General features: G+C 42.5%; 1 protein-coding gene and 1 long non-coding RNA gene across 2 annotated transcripts in view; both read left to right on the top strand.

Annotated features, from left to right (window-relative positions):
- Positions 1-7,373, top strand: part of LOC144767953 (cell adhesion molecule CEACAM6-like) — a gene marked incomplete at its 3' end in the record, with an annotated part of 174,265 nt that extends 166,892 nt beyond the window's left edge. Inside the window, exon 7 of the mRNA XM_078651304.1 lies at positions 7,204-7,373. Within this exon, the coding sequence (XP_078507430.1) occupies positions 7,204-7,373 (170 nt within the window). The remainder of the gene's footprint in view (positions 1-7,203) is intronic.
- Positions 7,374-7,382: 9 nt separating this feature from the next.
- Positions 7,383-19,861, top strand: LOC144767954 (uncharacterized). The gene is made up of 2 exons (XR_013598395.1): positions 7,383-7,521; positions 19,700-19,861. It is a non-coding gene; the product is annotated as an uncharacterized LOC144767954 (long non-coding RNA).
- The last annotated feature ends 37 nt before the right edge of the window (positions 19,862-19,898 follow it).

The following is a 19,898-nucleotide window of genomic DNA, read 5'->3' as shown; positions in this document are numbered from 1 at the left end:
GGGGTAAATGCAGACCGGGGCCCGGCCACGCCCGGTCGCGCCTCGAACGCGGTCCGCGCGCTAGCCATGCTGCCGGTGGGGGTGGGGAAAAGGAGAGGATTAGCTGGTCTAAAACTGAGCTCATAGCCTACAATGAAGCTAATCACTGTGGATCACACCCAACTGATCTGGCTAGAATGGGGCTACCATCCAACTTCCCGGTATGCGGACAGGTTTTTGGCATTGTATGTGATACGTCACTTTCTTCGAGGCAGACCTATATGGAGGTAGGCCGACCAAAGATTCCTCCTATAGAACACTGTGAGTTGTTTCGGGCGGGCCTAGTGAATTGCAGATCCCTCCCTAGGCATGCCGACGATATTTGGCTGACCCTTATGAATCATCTTGGGATGCCTTCTTTCTTACTGAAACTTGACTATCGAAGGTACAGTGGCATCTATCACCCTAGCCATTCCCCCGTGCTTTAAAATGGGTTTTTCCAACAGAGAGAGCAAAAAAAGAGGAAGCGGGGTGGCTATTATTTTTAAAGACTCATTTGAACTGACTTCCTCTAGGCCCCTCAACACACACGGAATCGAGGGACTCTACTTTTGCCTCCAAATCAATCCGAGGGTAGGCCTGCTTATCTATAGGCCGCCTGATTGTGCAGCAGATATTACTCTTGATCTATCTACATTGTAAAAAAATTGCTAGCTCATTCACATTTTCTGGCATTGGGGGATTTTAATTTTCAAGTTAATGATCCTAAAGGTTTTCATGCTACCCAACTAATTTCTTCACTAGGAGCTGCCAATTTAGCGCAAATAATCTCGGGTCCCACTCACAGGGCAGGCCACACTTTAGATCTACTTTTCTCCAATATTCAGGATACTACAGCAGAGGTGCCTCAACAATTGGTCTGGTCAGACCATTATCTGATCCCTTTTTCAGTTAAAATGGTCAATTTAAGCCAGGCCAGAGGCAAGCGGACTATTCTGAAGAGGAAGTAGTCTAATCTATCAGCTGATACTCTAGGCCCGATTTTAGATAGTGACCGACCTGTCCTCTCCTCAGACCCAAATGGTGATGCCCTGGCAATGAAACAGTGGATTGCCTCGGTGGTGGAAGCGGTCGTTCCAGCAAAAATGGTGTTGTCTCGCAGACAATCTCCTTCAGCACCGTGGTTTTCAGAGGCGCTTAAAGAAGAAAAAAGGAGCTGTAAGAGATTGGAACTACAATGGATACAAAAATATAGCGACTTTGCAAAGGCATGCTACAAAATTGCCTTAAAAAATCTACACAAATCAATAAAAATGGCTAAAAGTAATTTTTTTGCTTCCTGTATTCAGGTAGCTGACCAGTCGAGCAAAGAAGTTTTCAAGGTAGTTCAATCTTTTTTCAAGCCGAGAGCAATTGAGACGGAATTAACTTCGACACCGGCTTTGTGTGAAGATATTTCCAACTTCTTCAATAACAAAATCGTAAAGGTGTATGATGCATTCTCTGTTTCTGCTGTGACAGAGAAGTCAGATGCCTCTCTGGCCACTGTGCGAGCTCAGTCTCTTTCCTCCTTTCTGCCAATCTCGCAACAGGAAGCGCTGGCTGAGATTGAAATATGTAAATCAGGGGCGCCGGATGATCTATGCGCCCCCAAACTGCAGAAAATGATTTCGGCTTTTGTGATAGACACGCTCATCCATATCTGGAACACCTCTCTTGAGACCGGAATTTTCCCTGATTGTTGGAAGCATGCTACACTGCTTCCTCTGAAAAAGAAACCAAATGGAGCCTCAGATGATCTTAGCAATCTCAGGCCAATTTCGCTCCTACCTGCGTGTGGGAAATGCTAGAGAAGCTGGTACAACACCAATTGAATTGCTTTATTGAAAGCAATGCTATCTTGCATGAAACACAGTCTGGCTTTCGGCCTGGTTTCAGCACTGAGACCGCCCTCATAGAGGTGGCAGAGTCGGTTAGATGGGCACTAGATTCAGGGGCATCAGCAATGCTGGTGCTCCTGGATCTATCTGCAGCTTTTGAGACGGTCGACCACGTCAGGCTGCTTCAGGGATTGGATAATATTGGCCTGAGCGGGAAGGTGCAAGCTTGGGTACAGTCCTATCTGAGCGCTGGATCTCAGAAAATCGCCTTACGCCCTTTTTCGTCCAAACCTAAACCTCTGTGGTGTGGTGTTCCCCAGTGCTCAGCCCTAAGCCCCCTACTTTTTAATGTTTATCTAGCCCCTCTTTTTACTTTAATAGCCAACTGGGTTGTCAAAGCGATTTCATATGCTGATGACACACTGCTGGTTTTCTCTTACCAAGAACAGACAGTGGAGGCCTTTGGCAATTTCAAGGGCTGTCTCCATGACATCGTGATTTGGATGAACACAAATACATTAAAACTAAAGGCAGGGAAAACGGAAGTGATCTTCTTTGGAAAGGGCCCTGTGCCCTCGCCCGATCTCCAGTGGCCTACCGAAATGGGGCCCCCGCCCCTCTCCAGCAATAGTGCCAAAAATTTGGGGGTGAGATGGGATGACGTCCTCTCCTTTTCTGCTCATATCCAACAGGTAGCGGCGGGGTGCTTTACTAAACTTAGAAATCTTCGAAAGTTCTTGGAACTACTGCCAGAAGATTGCCGTAAATTAGTAGTCCATGCCACCGTAACATCTAGGCTGGACTACGCTAATGGTCTCTATCTTGGTCTGCCTAAGTATGTGACCCAGCGATTACAGATTGTGCAGAATGCGGCTGCGAGGCTGATCAAACATATTCCTTTCGGACATCATGTCTCCCTGCATCTGCGCAGTCTGCACTGGTTACCTGTGATAAGCAGGATTGAATTTAAGGCCCTGTCTCTGGCCTATCGGGCACTGCAGAGTAAGTGTCCCAACTACCTTAAACTAAGATTTCCCCGTTACAGGCAGGTACTGTCACTACGCTCAAATACTCTGAATTTGCTCTCTGTCCCCTGATACGCTAAGTCTCGTCTTGGGGGTAGAGCTTTTTCAGCGAGAACTGCTAAATTGTGGAACGCCCTTCCACTTTTCATTTGAAATGCAAACTCAGAGTCCATCTTCAGGAAACAGCTAAAGATGTGGCTTTCCAATCAGTAATCTGCTTTTATGTCGCTTTTTTTATTACTCAGTTTATCTTGATGCTAACAAAGCGCCGGGACACCTCCTTGTGAGGTAGCTGTTTACGCTATATAAACCTCAGTATTATTATTATTATTATTATTACTACCCAACAATTTGAAAACTAAAGGCAAAGAGGTGTAAAGAGGTAAATGGGGGGCTTCATGGACAGGGCATCAGGAGGGAGAGGGCCTTGGAAGAAGAGAACAGTCACTCTTCAGCCGCCTCTGGAGTGGAAGCAGCTGTGAGTGATGCCCTGCGGAATGAGTACATCCTGCGGGGCCAACATGTACATGTGAACCTCAGACTCAAGGCCAGTGGTGTAACAAAAGGCTCCGCAGCCCTCACGGTGTGGGGGGGCCCCCAGCTCTGGGGGCCACCTTTGGTACTGGCGGGTCTCCGGCTTGAAAGCTCCGCACCGGGTCCGGAGTGTGGGGGTCTCATGCATGTACTTTGCAAGGGGCCCCTTCAAGTGTCCTTACGCCGCTGCTCAAGGCCACAGTCACTTGTAGATGCTCTGGGGCATATTATCAAGCCCCAGCGATAATTAACGCTGAACGCGCTTAGCGCGCTTTTTATTATCGCTGGCTAACGCTGGAATATATAGCCAAGCAAGCGTTGTATTATCAACGCTTAGCATTATGGCGATAAATAATCTAGCGATTGAGGGAAAATGGCCAAACATCGCTGAAAAACCAGCGATCTCCTTTTTAAAACGGCGATAAGCTTGGTGATAAGGCCCTGTGGCCTTCACCCCATAATCCACCTCCTTGTAAGGTATGCCTTAGTCAGGAATTTAGCAGACGTTAAGGGGCAGATTTACAATAACTGGTGCATCCCTGCATATCAGCAGGGATGCACCAGTTATTGTGCGCCATGCCTCAGCCAAAATGGATGCGCCACATTTACAATGCAGCGCACCATGGGGCAAAAACGGCACAGATGCGTGACGTATCTGTGCCGTAAAAGTGGTGCATTGCTGGAGTTGCTTCGCAAGCGCGACGCAGTTCCAGCAATGCTCTGGGGGGCCCTATTCTTACAATGCTGCGTCAATCCTTAAGCCTTCTTCAAGCAGGCGCAGGGTTTGACGCAGCATGGGCCTAATAGTGACTGAGTTAAATCTTGTAGACGCCCCCCCTGCGCAGGAATGCCTCCTTCTGGCGCAGGGCTTTACAACGTGACGCATCTCCCAGATGCCTCACGTTGTAAGTATTCGCACCATGGCGCATCTTTTGCGCCGCCAATGCATCACAAAAGTGACACAACGGCGGCATAAAAGGGGCACAAGGGGCTTGTAAATCTGCCCCTAATTCCTGCGTTAAGGCAGAGTTAGCGCGATTATGATTATCGCTACGCCTGGTTGTTAATATCGTAAAGCTGCCTTAGCGATATTTTCCCGTGTTGTTTTGACAGCCACACCTACTTTGCATCTTATATGCGATGCCAGTCGTGACAAAAATGGGAGATAAATCAAGGAAACACGCGCTAGCGTTTCCTTGTTAATAATGCGAGAAAATTATCGCCGCTTTTCGCCCGAAAACGGGTGCTAAAACCGCGATAATTCTATTGCCAGCTCTTGATAATATGCCCCTCAGTTTCTTTCTGCACTTCAGCTTGTGCCCTGTGAGTGTGTAATAGATTCACAAGGACAGTGACTTTGCTTCACTTTTGAGATCAAGGACGGTTATTAATTATGGAAACACTGTCCATTCCATGCTTGGACCACGGAGATGACGCTGGAGGAGATTGCTGCTGTTTTAAGGAACAAGGGTCCCACGAAAGGTCATCTGACGAATAATATATTGATGAAACAAATAATACCCAGATTTGTTCAAATTACGAATTAAAAGTACATTTATTAATAAATACAATTGAAAAATGTTAAGAGTGGGATCAACCTACACGGGGTACATAAGAAGTTACTGAAAGTGACTTAGGCAATAAAATATGACAGAAATTACAACAATATTAGGTCACTAAGGGCCAGATGTAGGTCACCGAATACCGGTCGGTAACGGCCGATTTCGGCCGTTACCGACCGGTATTTGGCTTTTGAGATGTAGGTGGGTCTGAATTTACAGAATCGGTATATTTAACGAATCGGTAAATGAACCAAATCTGTAAATCCATATGTAGGTGGCACAGTTTGCAGTGCCACAGGCCCTTAGGAATTCTTAATTTACCACCCAATCCTATTGGGTGGTAAAATACCGAATTCCAGTGTACATGCACATCTGTGCATGCACACCTGTGCCATATGACACACAGACATGCCCTTAGGGCATGTATGTGTGCCACGTGGCACACAAGCCTGCAATTGGGGTGCTACAGGGTGTCAAAGTGACACCCCGTTCCCCCTGCCAGGTTCGGTATTTCCCATTGATTCCTATGGGCTTCAAGGCCCATAGGAATCAATGGGAAATACAATTCGGTATTTACCGATTCGGAAAATACCGAATCTTACAGAATCGGTAATTGCAAAAGAAAAATTACCTACATCTGCCTACTTCCAATTTACCTACTCTTAAATACCGATTTGTTATGATTCGGTATTTAAGAGTAGGTAAATCGGAATTACCTACATCTGGCCCCAAATACACAAAAGAAGACGCTTCTGCTCCTACAATAAATTAGACAGAGTAAATAGGGCCTGTGTGTGAGCGTCAACGATGTTTCGATCCATATGTATAAAGGATCATCATCAGGACATTCAAAATCAAAATCATGTCTGAGATGTGATACACAACAGTATTAAAAAATCACCTAAAATAAGGGAAAAAAGAAGGAGGAGGAGAGAAAAAAAAGGGGAAAGAGAATAAATGTCCACTCTGATTTGTATGGTAACAAAGTAATACATAGAGTGTCAAGGACACTGCAAGGGAGGGGGCAACCACACCCTCTATAGCACTAGAGGTGCCTACCATCTGACCAGTAATCAACCAGCATGGAAGACTCTAGGATTGTTCGCCTAGACCAGGCTTCTCCGACAAATAACTACTAAAAGTAGCTCTCCAGGTGCCTGTAAGTAGCTCTCTTTTGTGCAGCCCAGATCACTAAATTTGAAGCTTTTATTTGCTTGAATGAATATACATAAACCAACATTCAGAGTATATAGTAGAGATGAAAATGTGTTTATTGGTAAGATATGTATAAAAAGCTTGGTGAATATGGAGCGCCTCTACATGAGTAATACATATCAGCTATAGCTGCAAAGCCTCTGTCAGCTTTAAATATTTTTGGGGAAATCAGCCATCTCTTTCCAAATATCAGCTTATGATTTCTGAAAATAAATACATTTTCATCTCTACTATACACTCTGAATGTTGGTTTATGTATATTCATTCAAGCAAGTAAAAGCTTCAAATTTAGGTGGTTGCTGGTGGTAATCTTGTAGCCAGGACTGTAATCTTGTCTGATGTGGTCACTATTACAACAATCCACAACAAAGTACTAACGTAGGTCAAAACTGTCTTGAATCTTAAATAAATTGCAAGAGTATAAGACAATAATAATGGATGCTGAATTATAATGATAACAAGGCCTGCCATCAGTCTCAAAGTCGAGGATAAATGTGTGATAAAATTGTGTTTCAATACATCCAGTATTTTCAGTACAGGATCAATGTAACCTAGGAGAGAGTCAAAGCCAACATTAGATACACTGTGGAAGTGTGTGCGGCCCTGAATGGTGAATATTTGTACACTCCACACATGCCATACTAATTACCTCTAGATGCAAAGCATGGAGACAGTGTAACAGTCTTGGATCAATGTGAAATAATATCAGTTGAACAGAAAAGGCAATGCTGGGACAGTCCAAGGGTGTACGCTGGGGGAAAGTCAAAACAAAGATTGCACCATACTGAAATAATTGTGGCCGTTAGGGATTGATGCAGGGAGGCTGTGAAAAAGACCTGTAATGTATTTGTAGCTGGGATTGTCTCCCTGTTGGTGTCTCTGTGAGCACCTCTTAGCCTCTGCTCTCACCCTGTGAAAGGTTCCCAATCCCTATCACTCTCATAAACACATTCTCTTTCACTGCCTCTCTCACAGGCCCCTCATTAACTCTAACGTTAAACTTCACAGGATTACCGCAGGATCCAGGATTTAAGGACAACACCACATCGTCCTTCCCTGGAGGAGAGCCGGTGATTCTGGTGGTGAACCTGGTGAGCCGCAGCCGGGTATCTTCACCAGAGATTCTCCCAGCCACCTTCACTTGGTTTAATGGCACAACCAGCGTTGGATCTGGCGGGAGAGTGACAATCACCTCCAATGCCTCCTTCTCCCAGATGGTGATTGACAATGGGATGGAGAGCGACAGCGGTGACTACGTCTGCCGGGCTGAGAATCTCCTGGGTGCAACTAACTTTTCATTCCGTGTCCATGTCTCTCCAGCACCAGGTAATCTTATGAGTGGGTCTGTGTGCAGTGGCTTGGAGCACTCTGACCAAACGATCTCAAACAGGGTGGGAGGACATAGGGGTTGTTTACTTAAATTGCCCCACCAGACTCATGGGTGGAACATACACCCGTTCCTAGGGGGTTTATCCCACTTTTCTGTGATCAAAATGAGATCTTGACTTATTCAGTCCCTGAAGTAGGAATGTACCAGAAAGAATGGCTAAATATATCAATGGCCCCCATGCAGAGCAGGATGCAAAGAAGACATGGTATGGTATCAAGGTCCTTTCCGCCCTACCAGCTTCAATGTAGATGGTCGAGTCATAGGAGCAAAGCACCCCAGACACAAGGTAGCGCATTTGTACACTCTGCTGTACCACCCTCATGGGACCACTCAATATTCTACAACCACACTGTCTTTGAGAGGGCTCTACACACACACCCTGACATAGTGAAAGGCAGATATTTCTCCAACCAGTGTTATTCTGTGTTTGGGTGTATGTAATGTTTTCCATGATTGGTAACAGTGGTGAAGGAAGGATTTTGGATTAAGGGGTGAAATACTCTTCAAGGGGCACCATACTCTAGGGTGTGGAACTTTTAAAACTGTGGGTGACAATGGGTGCTGCTTCAGTTTAATGAAGGTGGATCAGGAGGGCAGTGGTACCATAGATGTCACCCAGCAAGCAGGTAAAGTGAGCCAGCTGTAACTATTTCAGTAAAACTTGCATCCTTTTTACCTATTTGGCTACAAACCCATCGGTCCTAAATCGGGCATTCTTGTAAAAGTCCATTATTCTGATTGTGTGCAAGAAAAGTTGAAAGAACATGGACAAAGCTGACTTTTGATCACAAATTTGATCAAATGTGGCTACGGTGCCATGGGAATTGGAAACAATCAGAACATTGGGAATGCAATTTCACATGGTCTATTATTGATTAAAATCCATGTATCATTTTTTTCACTTTTATATTCTACTTCCTCCCATTGTCCATTAGTTATGTTATGTTATGTTATGTTATGTTATGTTATGTTATGGTATGCAATGCTATGCTATTATATGTTCTGTTCTATCATGGTATGTGTATTTGTAAGGTGCACTGTGACCCACAACAGTATTCTGGGGCAGAACAGGTGTGTGTGCCTCGGTCTGCCTGCAGTAGGTTAGTTAGATTGACAAGCCATTGCTTCAGCTTCTTGCAGAATTCAAGAAGAGAGGAGGAGGCTCTGATGTGGAGTGGGACGCCGTTCCATGCTTTAGGATCGATGTAAGAGAACACCCGTCCTTCTGATCTGATTCAGTGTAGGCGTAGGATGTGTGCAGGTAGGAGTCCCTGAGAACAGAGATCTCTAAGTGGTTGGTGAAAGGAGATGCAACTGTGCAAGAAGGTCGGACCTAAGTTGTGTAGTGTCTTGAATTGTTTGTGAGGAGTTTGAAATGAGCTTGTTTCTGTATCAGGCCTGTGGAGCTCCCTGAGGTGTGGTGTGAGGTGAGTTTTGTGTGGAAAGTTGAGGAAGAGTCTGGCTACCAAGTTCCTGATGATTTGTAGTCTTCTAGTGAGTTGCTTAGTGGTCCTGGCATAGAGGATTTTTCAGTAGTTCAACTTGATGATGACTTGGGTGTGAGTGACAGTTTCTCTAGTGTTGCTTGTGAGCCATGTGAATATCTTTCTCAGCATCTTTAGGGTGTGGACGTAGGATGCAGTGACAGGATTGACCTGTGTCATTATGTTCATATTGCTATTGTTGACTTTTCATATGTTCCTGGCATGGGTGCTGGGTGTGGGTGCAAGTTTGGCCGGCCACCAGTTGGAGTTCCATGGTGAGTTTGTTGCAGGGATTCTGCTCATACACAGAACTGTGCACATAGACGCAGGAAATCAGTGAATTGTGGTGTACCAAAAAACTCACCTCAGTACCTATAACCCCTAACTAACTAGCATCAGTGTCTCATTAGCTCTTCGTCCTATAGCAAAGTTACCAATGATTAGACAACCCAGAACATGCGACTTAGGTTACTCTCGGGAATGGTGGGAATCAAGAACACTCTTACGTTTATTAGTCCGCAACATGGGTAAAAAGAGACACAGTAAAGTTTAAAATGTTTATGTTGACGACGTGCTCTAAGATGCAGTATTTTTGCTGATATAAGCAGACATATGGTTAAAAATAATACGATCAGCATTGTTACAATTCCATAAAACACAAAAGGAGAAATCATATTATAATGATAATGGAAACAGGTCCTATAGTGCCTTGTGTACCACCCTCTCTAGCTAGGAACTATAACGCAGATGTAGGAGCCCAAATACCGGCCGATTTCGGCCGTTACCGACCGGTATTTGGGTTTTGTAATGTAGGGGGCTAGAAAATTACAGAATCGGTATATTTACCGAATCGGTAAATTTACCGATTCTGTAATTCAATATGTAGGTGGCACAGTTTACAGTGCCACAGGCCCTTAGAAATTCGTTATTTACCACCCAAAACTATTGGGTGGTAAATTACGAATTTCTGTGTACATGCACATCTGTGCATGTACACCTGGCACACAAGCCCGAAACAGGGGTGCAACAGGGTGTCAAAGTGACACCCTGTCCCCCTTGGAAATTTGGTATTTTTACCGATTCCGTAATTACCGAAACTGTATTTGCTATTGATTCCTATGGGCTTCAAGGCCCATATGAATCAATGGCAAATACTGATTCGGTAATTACCGAATCGGTAATTACCGAATCTTACCGATTCGGTATTTTTACCGATTTTTTTTCCTACATAGCAATTACCGATTAGTAAATACCGAATCAGTAAAATTCGATATTTACCATTCGGTAATTTGCTATCACCTACATCTAGCGCTATGTTTTATATTATTAGAAGGTCTCTTAGGCTTGAATGGGGAACCCCATACCTCAAAGATCAGCCGAGATGAATCACATCAAGATCTGCAAAAGCTCTCTCTCTCTGGAAACTGATTTTCTCCAGGTGTCCAAATAATGCATGCAGTGCAATATTAAAGGTGGCAGAATTTCAGTTAGCTGCAGCTGCGTGCATGTTGTGTCTAAGCATGCGCCGATCAGCCCGAATAAACGCTAACATTGTTATGATAACCTTGGAGGCTCCTGCACTCACTATGCAGACTAAGGTCACAATGTAAGTCAAGGGATGTTGAAAACAAGCCATTCTCATGTGAAGAAATTCAGGTAGCCTAACTTACAACAACTGTTACATGTAGTGTTGTGTGCAAAAGCAGCAGAAAGGTAAAATGGCATTTAAACTTCTAATAGGCCTATGCTATGTGTGCAAGCAGGGCCCTGCCGTCACTACAAGGTGTTCTTGCTGAAGATCACTACTTCTGTCTTGTAGGTTTTGGGCTTAAGACAGTTGGCTTTCACCCAGCTAGCGACTTCCATCATACATGGGGACAATTTGTTTTATTTGTTGGGTTGGGGGTCTTATGTGAGAGGGAGAGTATCAGTTGCAGGTTGTTGGCATGGAAGAGGATGTTTTTTTGTTTTTTTAAATGTTATGTTGTCTGCACGAATTACATTGGCCAAAAGGATCATATATGCATTGAATAGGGTGGAGCTAGAAGTAGATTGTCAGTCATTGTGACTGACATGCTGTTTGGAAGTAACATTAAAGGTTTCAGAGAACTCACTTATCAGGCAATGGATAGCACATTTAGACAGATGTTAAAAACTCAAACAGCAGAGATACTGCTACAGTTCGTATAAGCTCATGCCTCAAGTGAAGCACCCGCTACACAAAGGGAAAACACAATACTTCTCACAAAAGTAAATATACAGATTATCCAATCTATTACAAATTGGGTTGTTGGTTGACTGGGGTGTGAGCCATGGCAGCAACCATAATCCTAGTTAGAGTTAGAGGCGGGCACACCCTAAATTAACCCTTGCCCACTCTCTGGTAGCTTGGCACTGAGCAGTCAGGCTTAACTTAGAGTCTGCATGTAAATTATTTGTGCAACACTTCAAGCAGGAAAACATTGAAAACACCACACAAAAAAAAATCCCACACCAAATAAGAAAAATAGATCTGGTTATAATAAATAAAATAAGATCAAAAAAGCAATATCCAATGAGTAGAACTAGAGTTATTGAAATGCAAAGTTTCTAGTGAGAAATAGTACCAAAAAGCACCAACTGCTATTTGTGATATCTTGTCACGCCAGACCGGGACAAAGTAAGGCTAACCACGATGGACTGCAGGCAAGCTACAGGGACCCAGTTAGACCCGCTAAACAGAGTAACTTAAATCCTGGTTCCGGAGCAATGACTAGATCCATGTTGATGATGCAATGGTTCCAAGATGTGGTGAGTTTGAGTTGTGTGGTCCACTTGGATCGACGTTGAGGATCCTGCCAACAGAGCTTGCGATGTGAAGTCCGGTGTCAATGATGCAAGGCACAGCTGAGGCGCTGCATATATTATGATGAGCGGTGAAGCTGCGATGCAGAGTTTTGTCATCGTCGAGGCTGCTGTTGATGAGATATGTGTCGCACAGCAGCAGTTCTGAAGGTGGTGCGTAGTCCCAAGAAGCAGGAGGCGGTGATGATGCTAGTCTTTTGCAGCAGATCCAATCCATGCAGCAAAGGCGATGCATTGGTTGTGCTTGGGAATTTGGCAGACAGATGAGGAGATGCACTGGAATCGTTAGTTCTGCTCTGGGACATGTCACTCAGCAGGGAAGATGTGTTGGTTCTGCTGGCAACCACCTAAAACCCACTTCCAAAGTTCCAGGACTGGGGTGACACCAATTGTCAGGGCAGACTCACAGATTGCAGAGTTCGGCTGCTGGGGTTAGACCTTTGTGAGGCTTCAAATTAGGTTTCAGGTTAGGAGGCCAGCTAACTAGCCCTTGGAGTCACTCTGTTCTGGGGTCAAGAGATGCAGTTCCTGCCCCCCCCCCCCCAGGCAAGAGTGCAGCAGGTAGCATATCAGCACAGCAAAGCGGCAATTCAGCAGAGTGCAGTCCAGCAGATTGTCAGTCCTTCAGCAGCATAGGAGTTTCTTCCTGGCAGAGTATCCACAGGTCCAGAAGTATAGTGAAATTAAGGTGTCTGGGTTCTATTCTTTATACCCAGTGGTGCATTTGAAGTAGGGGAAACTTCAAAAACATGCATTTGAAGTGCAAAGATGACCTGCCTACCCTGCCCTGGCTCCAGACTAACTACAGGGTGTCTGTAGCCTTTAGTGTGGGGACAGGAAACAGCCTATTCATGTGTAAGTGAGGCCTTCCCATCCCGCCAGAGATGGCCCATTGAGAAACACTCAAGCTCACATTGTGTGTGGTTCTCTAGGAGTAATACACAAAGCTAATCTGCCACTGACATCCAGTCATAATACAGGCACCAAGTGGCTAAAACAAGAAAATGCAACTTTCTAAAAGTGGCATTTTAAGACTCGCACTTCCAAATCTAAATTCACCATAGTGTAGAATTTTAAATTAGGATTCCAGAGACACCAAACTTGAACCAGGTATATCTACCCATTTGGCAATTACCCTTATAGAATGTATTAAAGTAATCCCAATGTTATCCTATGGAAGATATAGGCCCTGCAGTAGTGAAGAATACATGTAAGAGTTTTTCAGTAACGGGGCATGTAAAACTTAAAAATAAATATATTGCACTCTGCCATCTGGGCTGGTCAGTCCCCCCCTCCTGCCCCCCTCACACCTCCTAGGAGTGACATATGTATTAAAAAGGAAGTTTTGGGCCTGACTGTCAGGACTCATGGGAGGTTTGCTACTTCTAACTCTATGCTGGCTACCATTTTCCCCCTACAAACTTCCCAAAAGTCAAATAATCCCTCAAGATGGAGTACTTGTTGGCACCAATGGAATTCCAAGATGGCTGCCAACATGCACATACTGCAACAGCACACCGCTGTTAGCAGTCTAGTCTTTTAGGTTTCATGACATCTGGTGAAGTGTGCTTCAACATTCCACTGTGCACTTCACTGAAGAAATAATTGTGTCAGAGGTACATTTCTATTTAAAAAGGAAACAAAGTCAGAATATATTTTCCTTTGTTTGAAAACTGGAAATACCTTTCAGTAATTGCTTTCCTTAGCCCAGAAGATTAAGTAAAATGTTTTTTGAATCAGCTGTCTTTTTCAGCTGTTCAGAATCTGTCAGACCCAGGTGTGACCTTTCAACGCTCTCTGTCTTCTTTGACTGAAACTTGTTCACTCTTCTGAGAATTAATTAAAAGGTGAAGTGAGGGTCAAAATCCCAGCATATTTCTTTCTCATGCCAGCCCAGTTAAAGAACTCCAGTGCTGTTCTCCTCACCTCTTCAGCAAACATTAAAACCGGGGGCAGAATAAATTGTGCTTCCAGCAAACATTAAAACTGAAGACCTGAATAAAACTAATGCTTCCTTTTAACATTTAACCTAAGTTCTGAAGCATTGTTTAAAAACTAATTAAAGACAGAAAACCAGTCACCCTACTCCAGAAATCCCAGTTCAAGGCCCACTCCTGTCTCTTAACAGTGAGTTAATAGAAATAAAGAGAAACACAAATAATATGTAAATTAGGAATACAGAAATAAATACTTACCTTATTTTTCCTACATTAAGGAATAGCAGGATCAAGTGCAGATTGTACCTGAGAATGAAAAGGAAAGAGATCTGAGTGAAGATTTCTCATACAACCTAGAAAACAATACATGAGAAGTAGAAGAGAAGTAAACTTCAGTAAACATTCTGGTAAAATAAGTTATTTATACACAATAGAAAAAACAGTAAGTTAAAAGGCACAGTAAATAAAGGTTTTTACATGTTCATGTTGCAGTCCTGTAAGAAGAAGAAGAGACGTAGCTGAACAGGCAGAATATTGGATCAGTCTCTTCTCTGTTCAACCCCTTAGAACTTACTTGCAATGGAATACTAAAAGACCTAGCAGGGTTGGCTCTGAGAAGGGTATTAGGATCTAGCGTCGTTCTGCTCCTGTGTGGCTCAGACAGCAATAAGTATTTAGACCCTGACACTAGCAAAAGGTTTATTTTGCCAGCTCAAAATGGCAGTTCAAACTGCACACACCAACCCTGCAATGGCAGGGCTGAGACATGGTAAAAGAGCTACTTAAGCGGGTAGCACAATCAGTGCTGCAGGCCCACTAGTAGCATTTAATTTACAGGTCCTGGGCTAATGTAGTTCACTTCACTAGCAACTTATAAGTACATTTGGTATGAGCCAATTTAGCCAAGGCATAAGACAATTTTACCATGTTTAGGAGAGATTGCATGCTCTTTAGTACTGGTTAGCAGTGGTAAAATGCCCAGAGTCCTAAAACCAACAAAAACTAATTCAGCATAAAGTAGGAAGAGGACGGCAAAAGCTCTGGGGGTGACCCTGCAAAAAGGGCAATTTCCCAACACTATCATATAGAAGATTTCTATTCAAATAAATACACCCAAATGTCCCAAAATATTCATGCCACTTTCATGAAAAGCAATTTTTCATGATAAATATTATCTTTTTCAGTAAATACACATTTGATATGTAAATATCAGTGTTTCACACATTGACAGATTCCACCTTGCATTCAAATATCACCACCATACAACAATAATGTCTATTTCATGGCAAGTAGTTTCATCATCATTGTGCCAGAGTACCAATAATTACCACTATTATGTCCCAACATTGCACCAGGAGTAGCATCCCGCAGGGGAGCGCACTATTGTTGCACATGCCATGGATGCCTAGAGTATATCAAGAGATATAAACGTTATTCCAGATATAGCATTATGCCAAGGGTGAACACCATTTTGGCATCAAAATACCACGAGCCATGGGCAGCATTATATCAGGGATGGGCAACACTGTATCATGAATGCCCACAATAAGCCACAGACTGCCACTTTTATGCACAAGTATTGCTTAATTTTGAATGAAAGTCACTAACTTTTTAATTTGATAGTGAATTGATTCCTCTATTGATATGATAAGGAAATTCAACCAATCACAAACATTGCAGGAGAAATGTGCCATTTTAAACAAACGTCTACATGTGGAACTTTCCAACCCCGGGGAGGGGACACTTTCCTGCACGAATGCAATACTTAGAGGCATTTTTCACTTTCCATGTGTGCTGCAAAATGCAGTACACATGGAAAGAGGAAATAGCGATGAGAAATAAAGATATTTTCACCTAGTTACACCTCACATGGAAAGAGGAAGTAACAAGGTGAAAAGAAGATAATTCCCCTTGTTGCATTTTACTGGGGAAGGCAAATCCTTTTGACGTGTTTCAAGGTTTAGTGGCCTTAGTAAATCTGAAATATGCCAAAATCCACATTGGATGCATGTGAATGTCTATGCTGTACCCATGGAACGCTTCACAGCTTGAAATGTAAAGTAGTGCGAGCCGTTGCGTTGCATTACATTTATTTACAAAGCCACGTAAGGCCAGGAGAATTAGGCCTTGCGTAGCTATGCAAATATTACTGAAGCCTTTGCTTTGTCTATGCGTCACCTGCAAGGACAATGCAAAGACTTGATAAATATGGGCCTGTGCGTTTGTGTACTATACAACTGAAATACGTTAGCTTCATCAACACTGAATGATGCAAGGCTGGGCTATCTTACCGTACTCATTTTTATCAAACTCAGGATGAGAGGCTGAATCTAAGATTTTCAGATTGGCATACACAAGGATCTTTTCAACAGGTGCCTGAAGCCACTGACCGATATTTAATAAGGTGGCAGACAGCTTCACAGTGGCATTGGGTGGTACCATGAGATGCAAATTCATGGGGTTACCTCATGAGTAAAGCATGTCCTCCCACACAGACAGTCTTACCACTTCTAGATGCATCATGTGCAGGTGGATTGAGCCTGAAGACCTGAAAGAGCTGCAGCACCTTTGGTGATAGTGGGAAGGACCCCTAAGAGAGTCAGTGGACATCCACGCTCCAGATGGAAAGGCCGCTTTCCAGGAAGTGAGGTTCAGAGTTTGGGGGTTTACATTCTTGCCACATGCCTTTACTTCTAGCTCCCGTACAGTTTACACTGAGGAGTTTACAGTTTACATTTAGGATTATCCAAGAGGATAATACTGTTTACACTGAGGCTCATATAGTTTACATTAAAGCTCGTGCAGTTTACTCTGATGAGGCATATCCTGAGGATCTTACAATTTACACTAACAAACATACAGTTTGCATTGAGCATCACACATTTTACTCTGAAGCTCATACAATTTATACTTAGCATCATAGTGTTTACATTGAGCATCATCCAGTTTACCCTGAGGATCCTACAGTTCAATCCACGGATCATACAGTTTGCACGGAGGATAATATAGTTTACACTGAAGATTCACTTATGGTCATACAGATTACACTGAGGATCATGCAGTTTACACTGAGGAATATTTAGTTTACACCGAGGATCATACAGTTTACACTGAAGGACTTACAGTTTACACCGAAGATTGTACAGTTTACACAGAGGATTGTTCAGTTTACATTGATGATCGTTCAGTTTACACTGATTGTGATACAGCTTACATTGAGAATTATACAGTTTATGCTGAAGATCAGGTAATTTACACTGGGGATCTTACATTTTACATTGAGGATCATACAGTTTAAATTTTATACTGCGGATCAAACAGTTTACACTGAAGATGCTGCAGTTTACACTGAAGATCTTATAGTTTACGCTGAGGATCATGCAGTTTAAATTTTATACTGAGGATCAAACAGTTTACACTGAAGATGCTACAGTTTACACTGAAGATATTATAGTTTACGCTGAGGATCATGCAGTTTACCCTGAAGATCATTCAGTTTACACTGAAGCTCATACAATTTACACTAAGGCCCACGCAGTTTCCACTGAAGATATTTCAGCTTACCTTGAGGATGTTACAGTTTACAGTTAACACTGTGTATCATGCAGTTTACCCTGAGGATCATACAGTTTACACCGAAGATCTTACAGTTTACACTGAAGATCTTACAGTTTACAAGTTTAAACTGAGGATCATACTGCTTGCCACAAGGATCATACAGTTTACACCAAACATCTTGCAATTTACACAGAAACCATACAGTTTACTGAAGATCTTACAGTTTGCACTGAGGATTGTACAATTTACACTGAGGATTGTTCAGTTTGCACTGAGTGTAATACAGTTTTCATTGAGGATCATAAAGATTATGCTGAGGATTATACCATTTACAGTTACCCTAAAGATCAGACAATTTACCCTGAGGTCTTACAGTTTATACTGAGGAACATGTAGTTTACCATAAAGATCAGACATTTTACACTAAGGATATTACAGTTTAAAGTTTACACTGAGGATCATAGAATTTACACTGAGGATTGTACAATTTACACTGAGGATCGAACAGTTTACACTGAGGTTTGTACAGTTTAAGATCATTCAGTTTGCACTGCAGAGCTTACAATTTACACCAAAGATCATACAGTATACACAGAAGATCTTACAGTTTGCACCAAATGTCTTATAGTTTACACCAAAGATCTTACAGTGTACTCTGAGGATCATATAGTGTACAGCAAGGATTGTGCAGTTAACACTGATGATACTACAGATTACACTGAGGATTATTTAGTTTACTTCGAGGATCATACAGTTTACACTGAGTGTCCAACAGCTTACATTGAGGATCACAAAGATTATGCGGTGGATCATACCGTTTACGTTGAGGATCATACAGTTTATGGTGAAAGATCAGACAATTTACTGTGAGGATCTTGCCATTTACATTGAGGATCATAGAGTTTACACTGAGTATTGACAATTTACACTGAGGATTGAAAACCGTTAACACTGAATATTTTACAGTTTATACCTAGGGTTGCACAGTTTACACTGAGAAATGTTTAGTTTACACTGAGTGTCATACAGTTTACAATGAGTATTTTAAAGATTATGCTGAGGATCATACCATTTACATTGAAGAATGTACAGATTATGCTGAGGAATATACCGTTTCATTGAAGATCGTACAGATTATGCTGTGGATCATACAGGTTATGTTGAGGATCGTCCAATTTACACTGAGAATCTTACAGTTTACACTGAGGATCATACAGTTTACACTGGGTTCATACAGTTACACTAAGGATCGTACAATTTACACTGAAGAACGAAAAGTTTACACTGAGGTTAATACACATTATACTAAGGATCGTTCAGTATACACCGAAGATCATACAGTTTACACTGAAGATCTTACAGTTTACACAAAGGATTGTACAGTTCACACTGAGGATCATAAAGATTATGCTGAGGATCATACCATTTGCATTGAGGACCATACACATTATGCTGAGGATCATACAGTTTACTCTGAAGATCAAACAAGTTACACTGAGGATTTTAGAGTTTAATGTGAGGATCATATAGTTTAAAGTTTACACAGATGATCATACAGTTTACAATGAAGATCTTGTAGTTTACACTAAGGATTGTACAATTTACAATGAAGATCGTTCAGTTTACACTGAGTGTCATACAGTTTACATTGAGGATCATAAAGATTATACTGAAGATCATACAGTTTACACTGTGAATGATAAAGTCTACCCTGAAGATCATAAATTTTACAGTGAGGATTGTACAGTTTACACTGAGGACCACACAGTGTACACTGAGGATCACACAGTTTACACTGAGCACCACACAGTTTACACTGAGGATCACACAGTTTACACAGAGGATTGTACAGTTTACACTGAGGATTTCATACAATGAACCCTTTAGTCTCTATTAGGGTATTGCATAAATAAGGTCCCAGTGCATCACAGTAATTATTAATTTTCCCATGTTGAATTTATCTTCATTTCATGCCCTCTTGTTAGTAGCTGAAAAAAACCTATGCACTGGTCGTAGCATTGACGCAAAATGAGCGAAACTGTTGATGCAATGAATAACCACATTGCAACATGGGAAATCGTAGTTTAGAAACTAGGCCACAACAGATTTCTTCACCAGGCAGTTATTTTCTGATGTAGGTCAACAGCTAAAATTAAAATCTCTTTTATGCAAGATTTTTAACTTCTACCTCCTGGGTATTCCCTTTTTGGTTTTGGGTCTTTGGTGGTTTTTGCTCTAACAACAGATAAGTTCAGAATTCTCATTTATATTCTCTTGCTTCTCTTTGACAGAGACAACCACAAAAATAACCACAACCGCTCCACCTGTGACCCGTCCCAATGACAACACAGGAGGACTGTCAGCCGGAGCGATCGCAGGTATCGTTGTTGGGGTGCTAGCCGTGGTGGTGATCGTTGGAGTCACGGTGTACTGTGTTCTAAAGAAAAAGAAAGGTGAGTAAAGGCCAAAAAGGGGCTCTTTCCACTAAGG

Source organism: Lissotriton helveticus, chromosome 7 (assembly GCF_964261635.1).
Source record: "Lissotriton helveticus chromosome 7, aLisHel1.1, whole genome shotgun sequence".
Taxonomy (NCBI): domain Eukaryota; kingdom Metazoa; phylum Chordata; class Amphibia; order Caudata; family Salamandridae; genus Lissotriton; species Lissotriton helveticus.
This window is presented reverse-complemented; position numbering and strand designations above follow the sequence as displayed.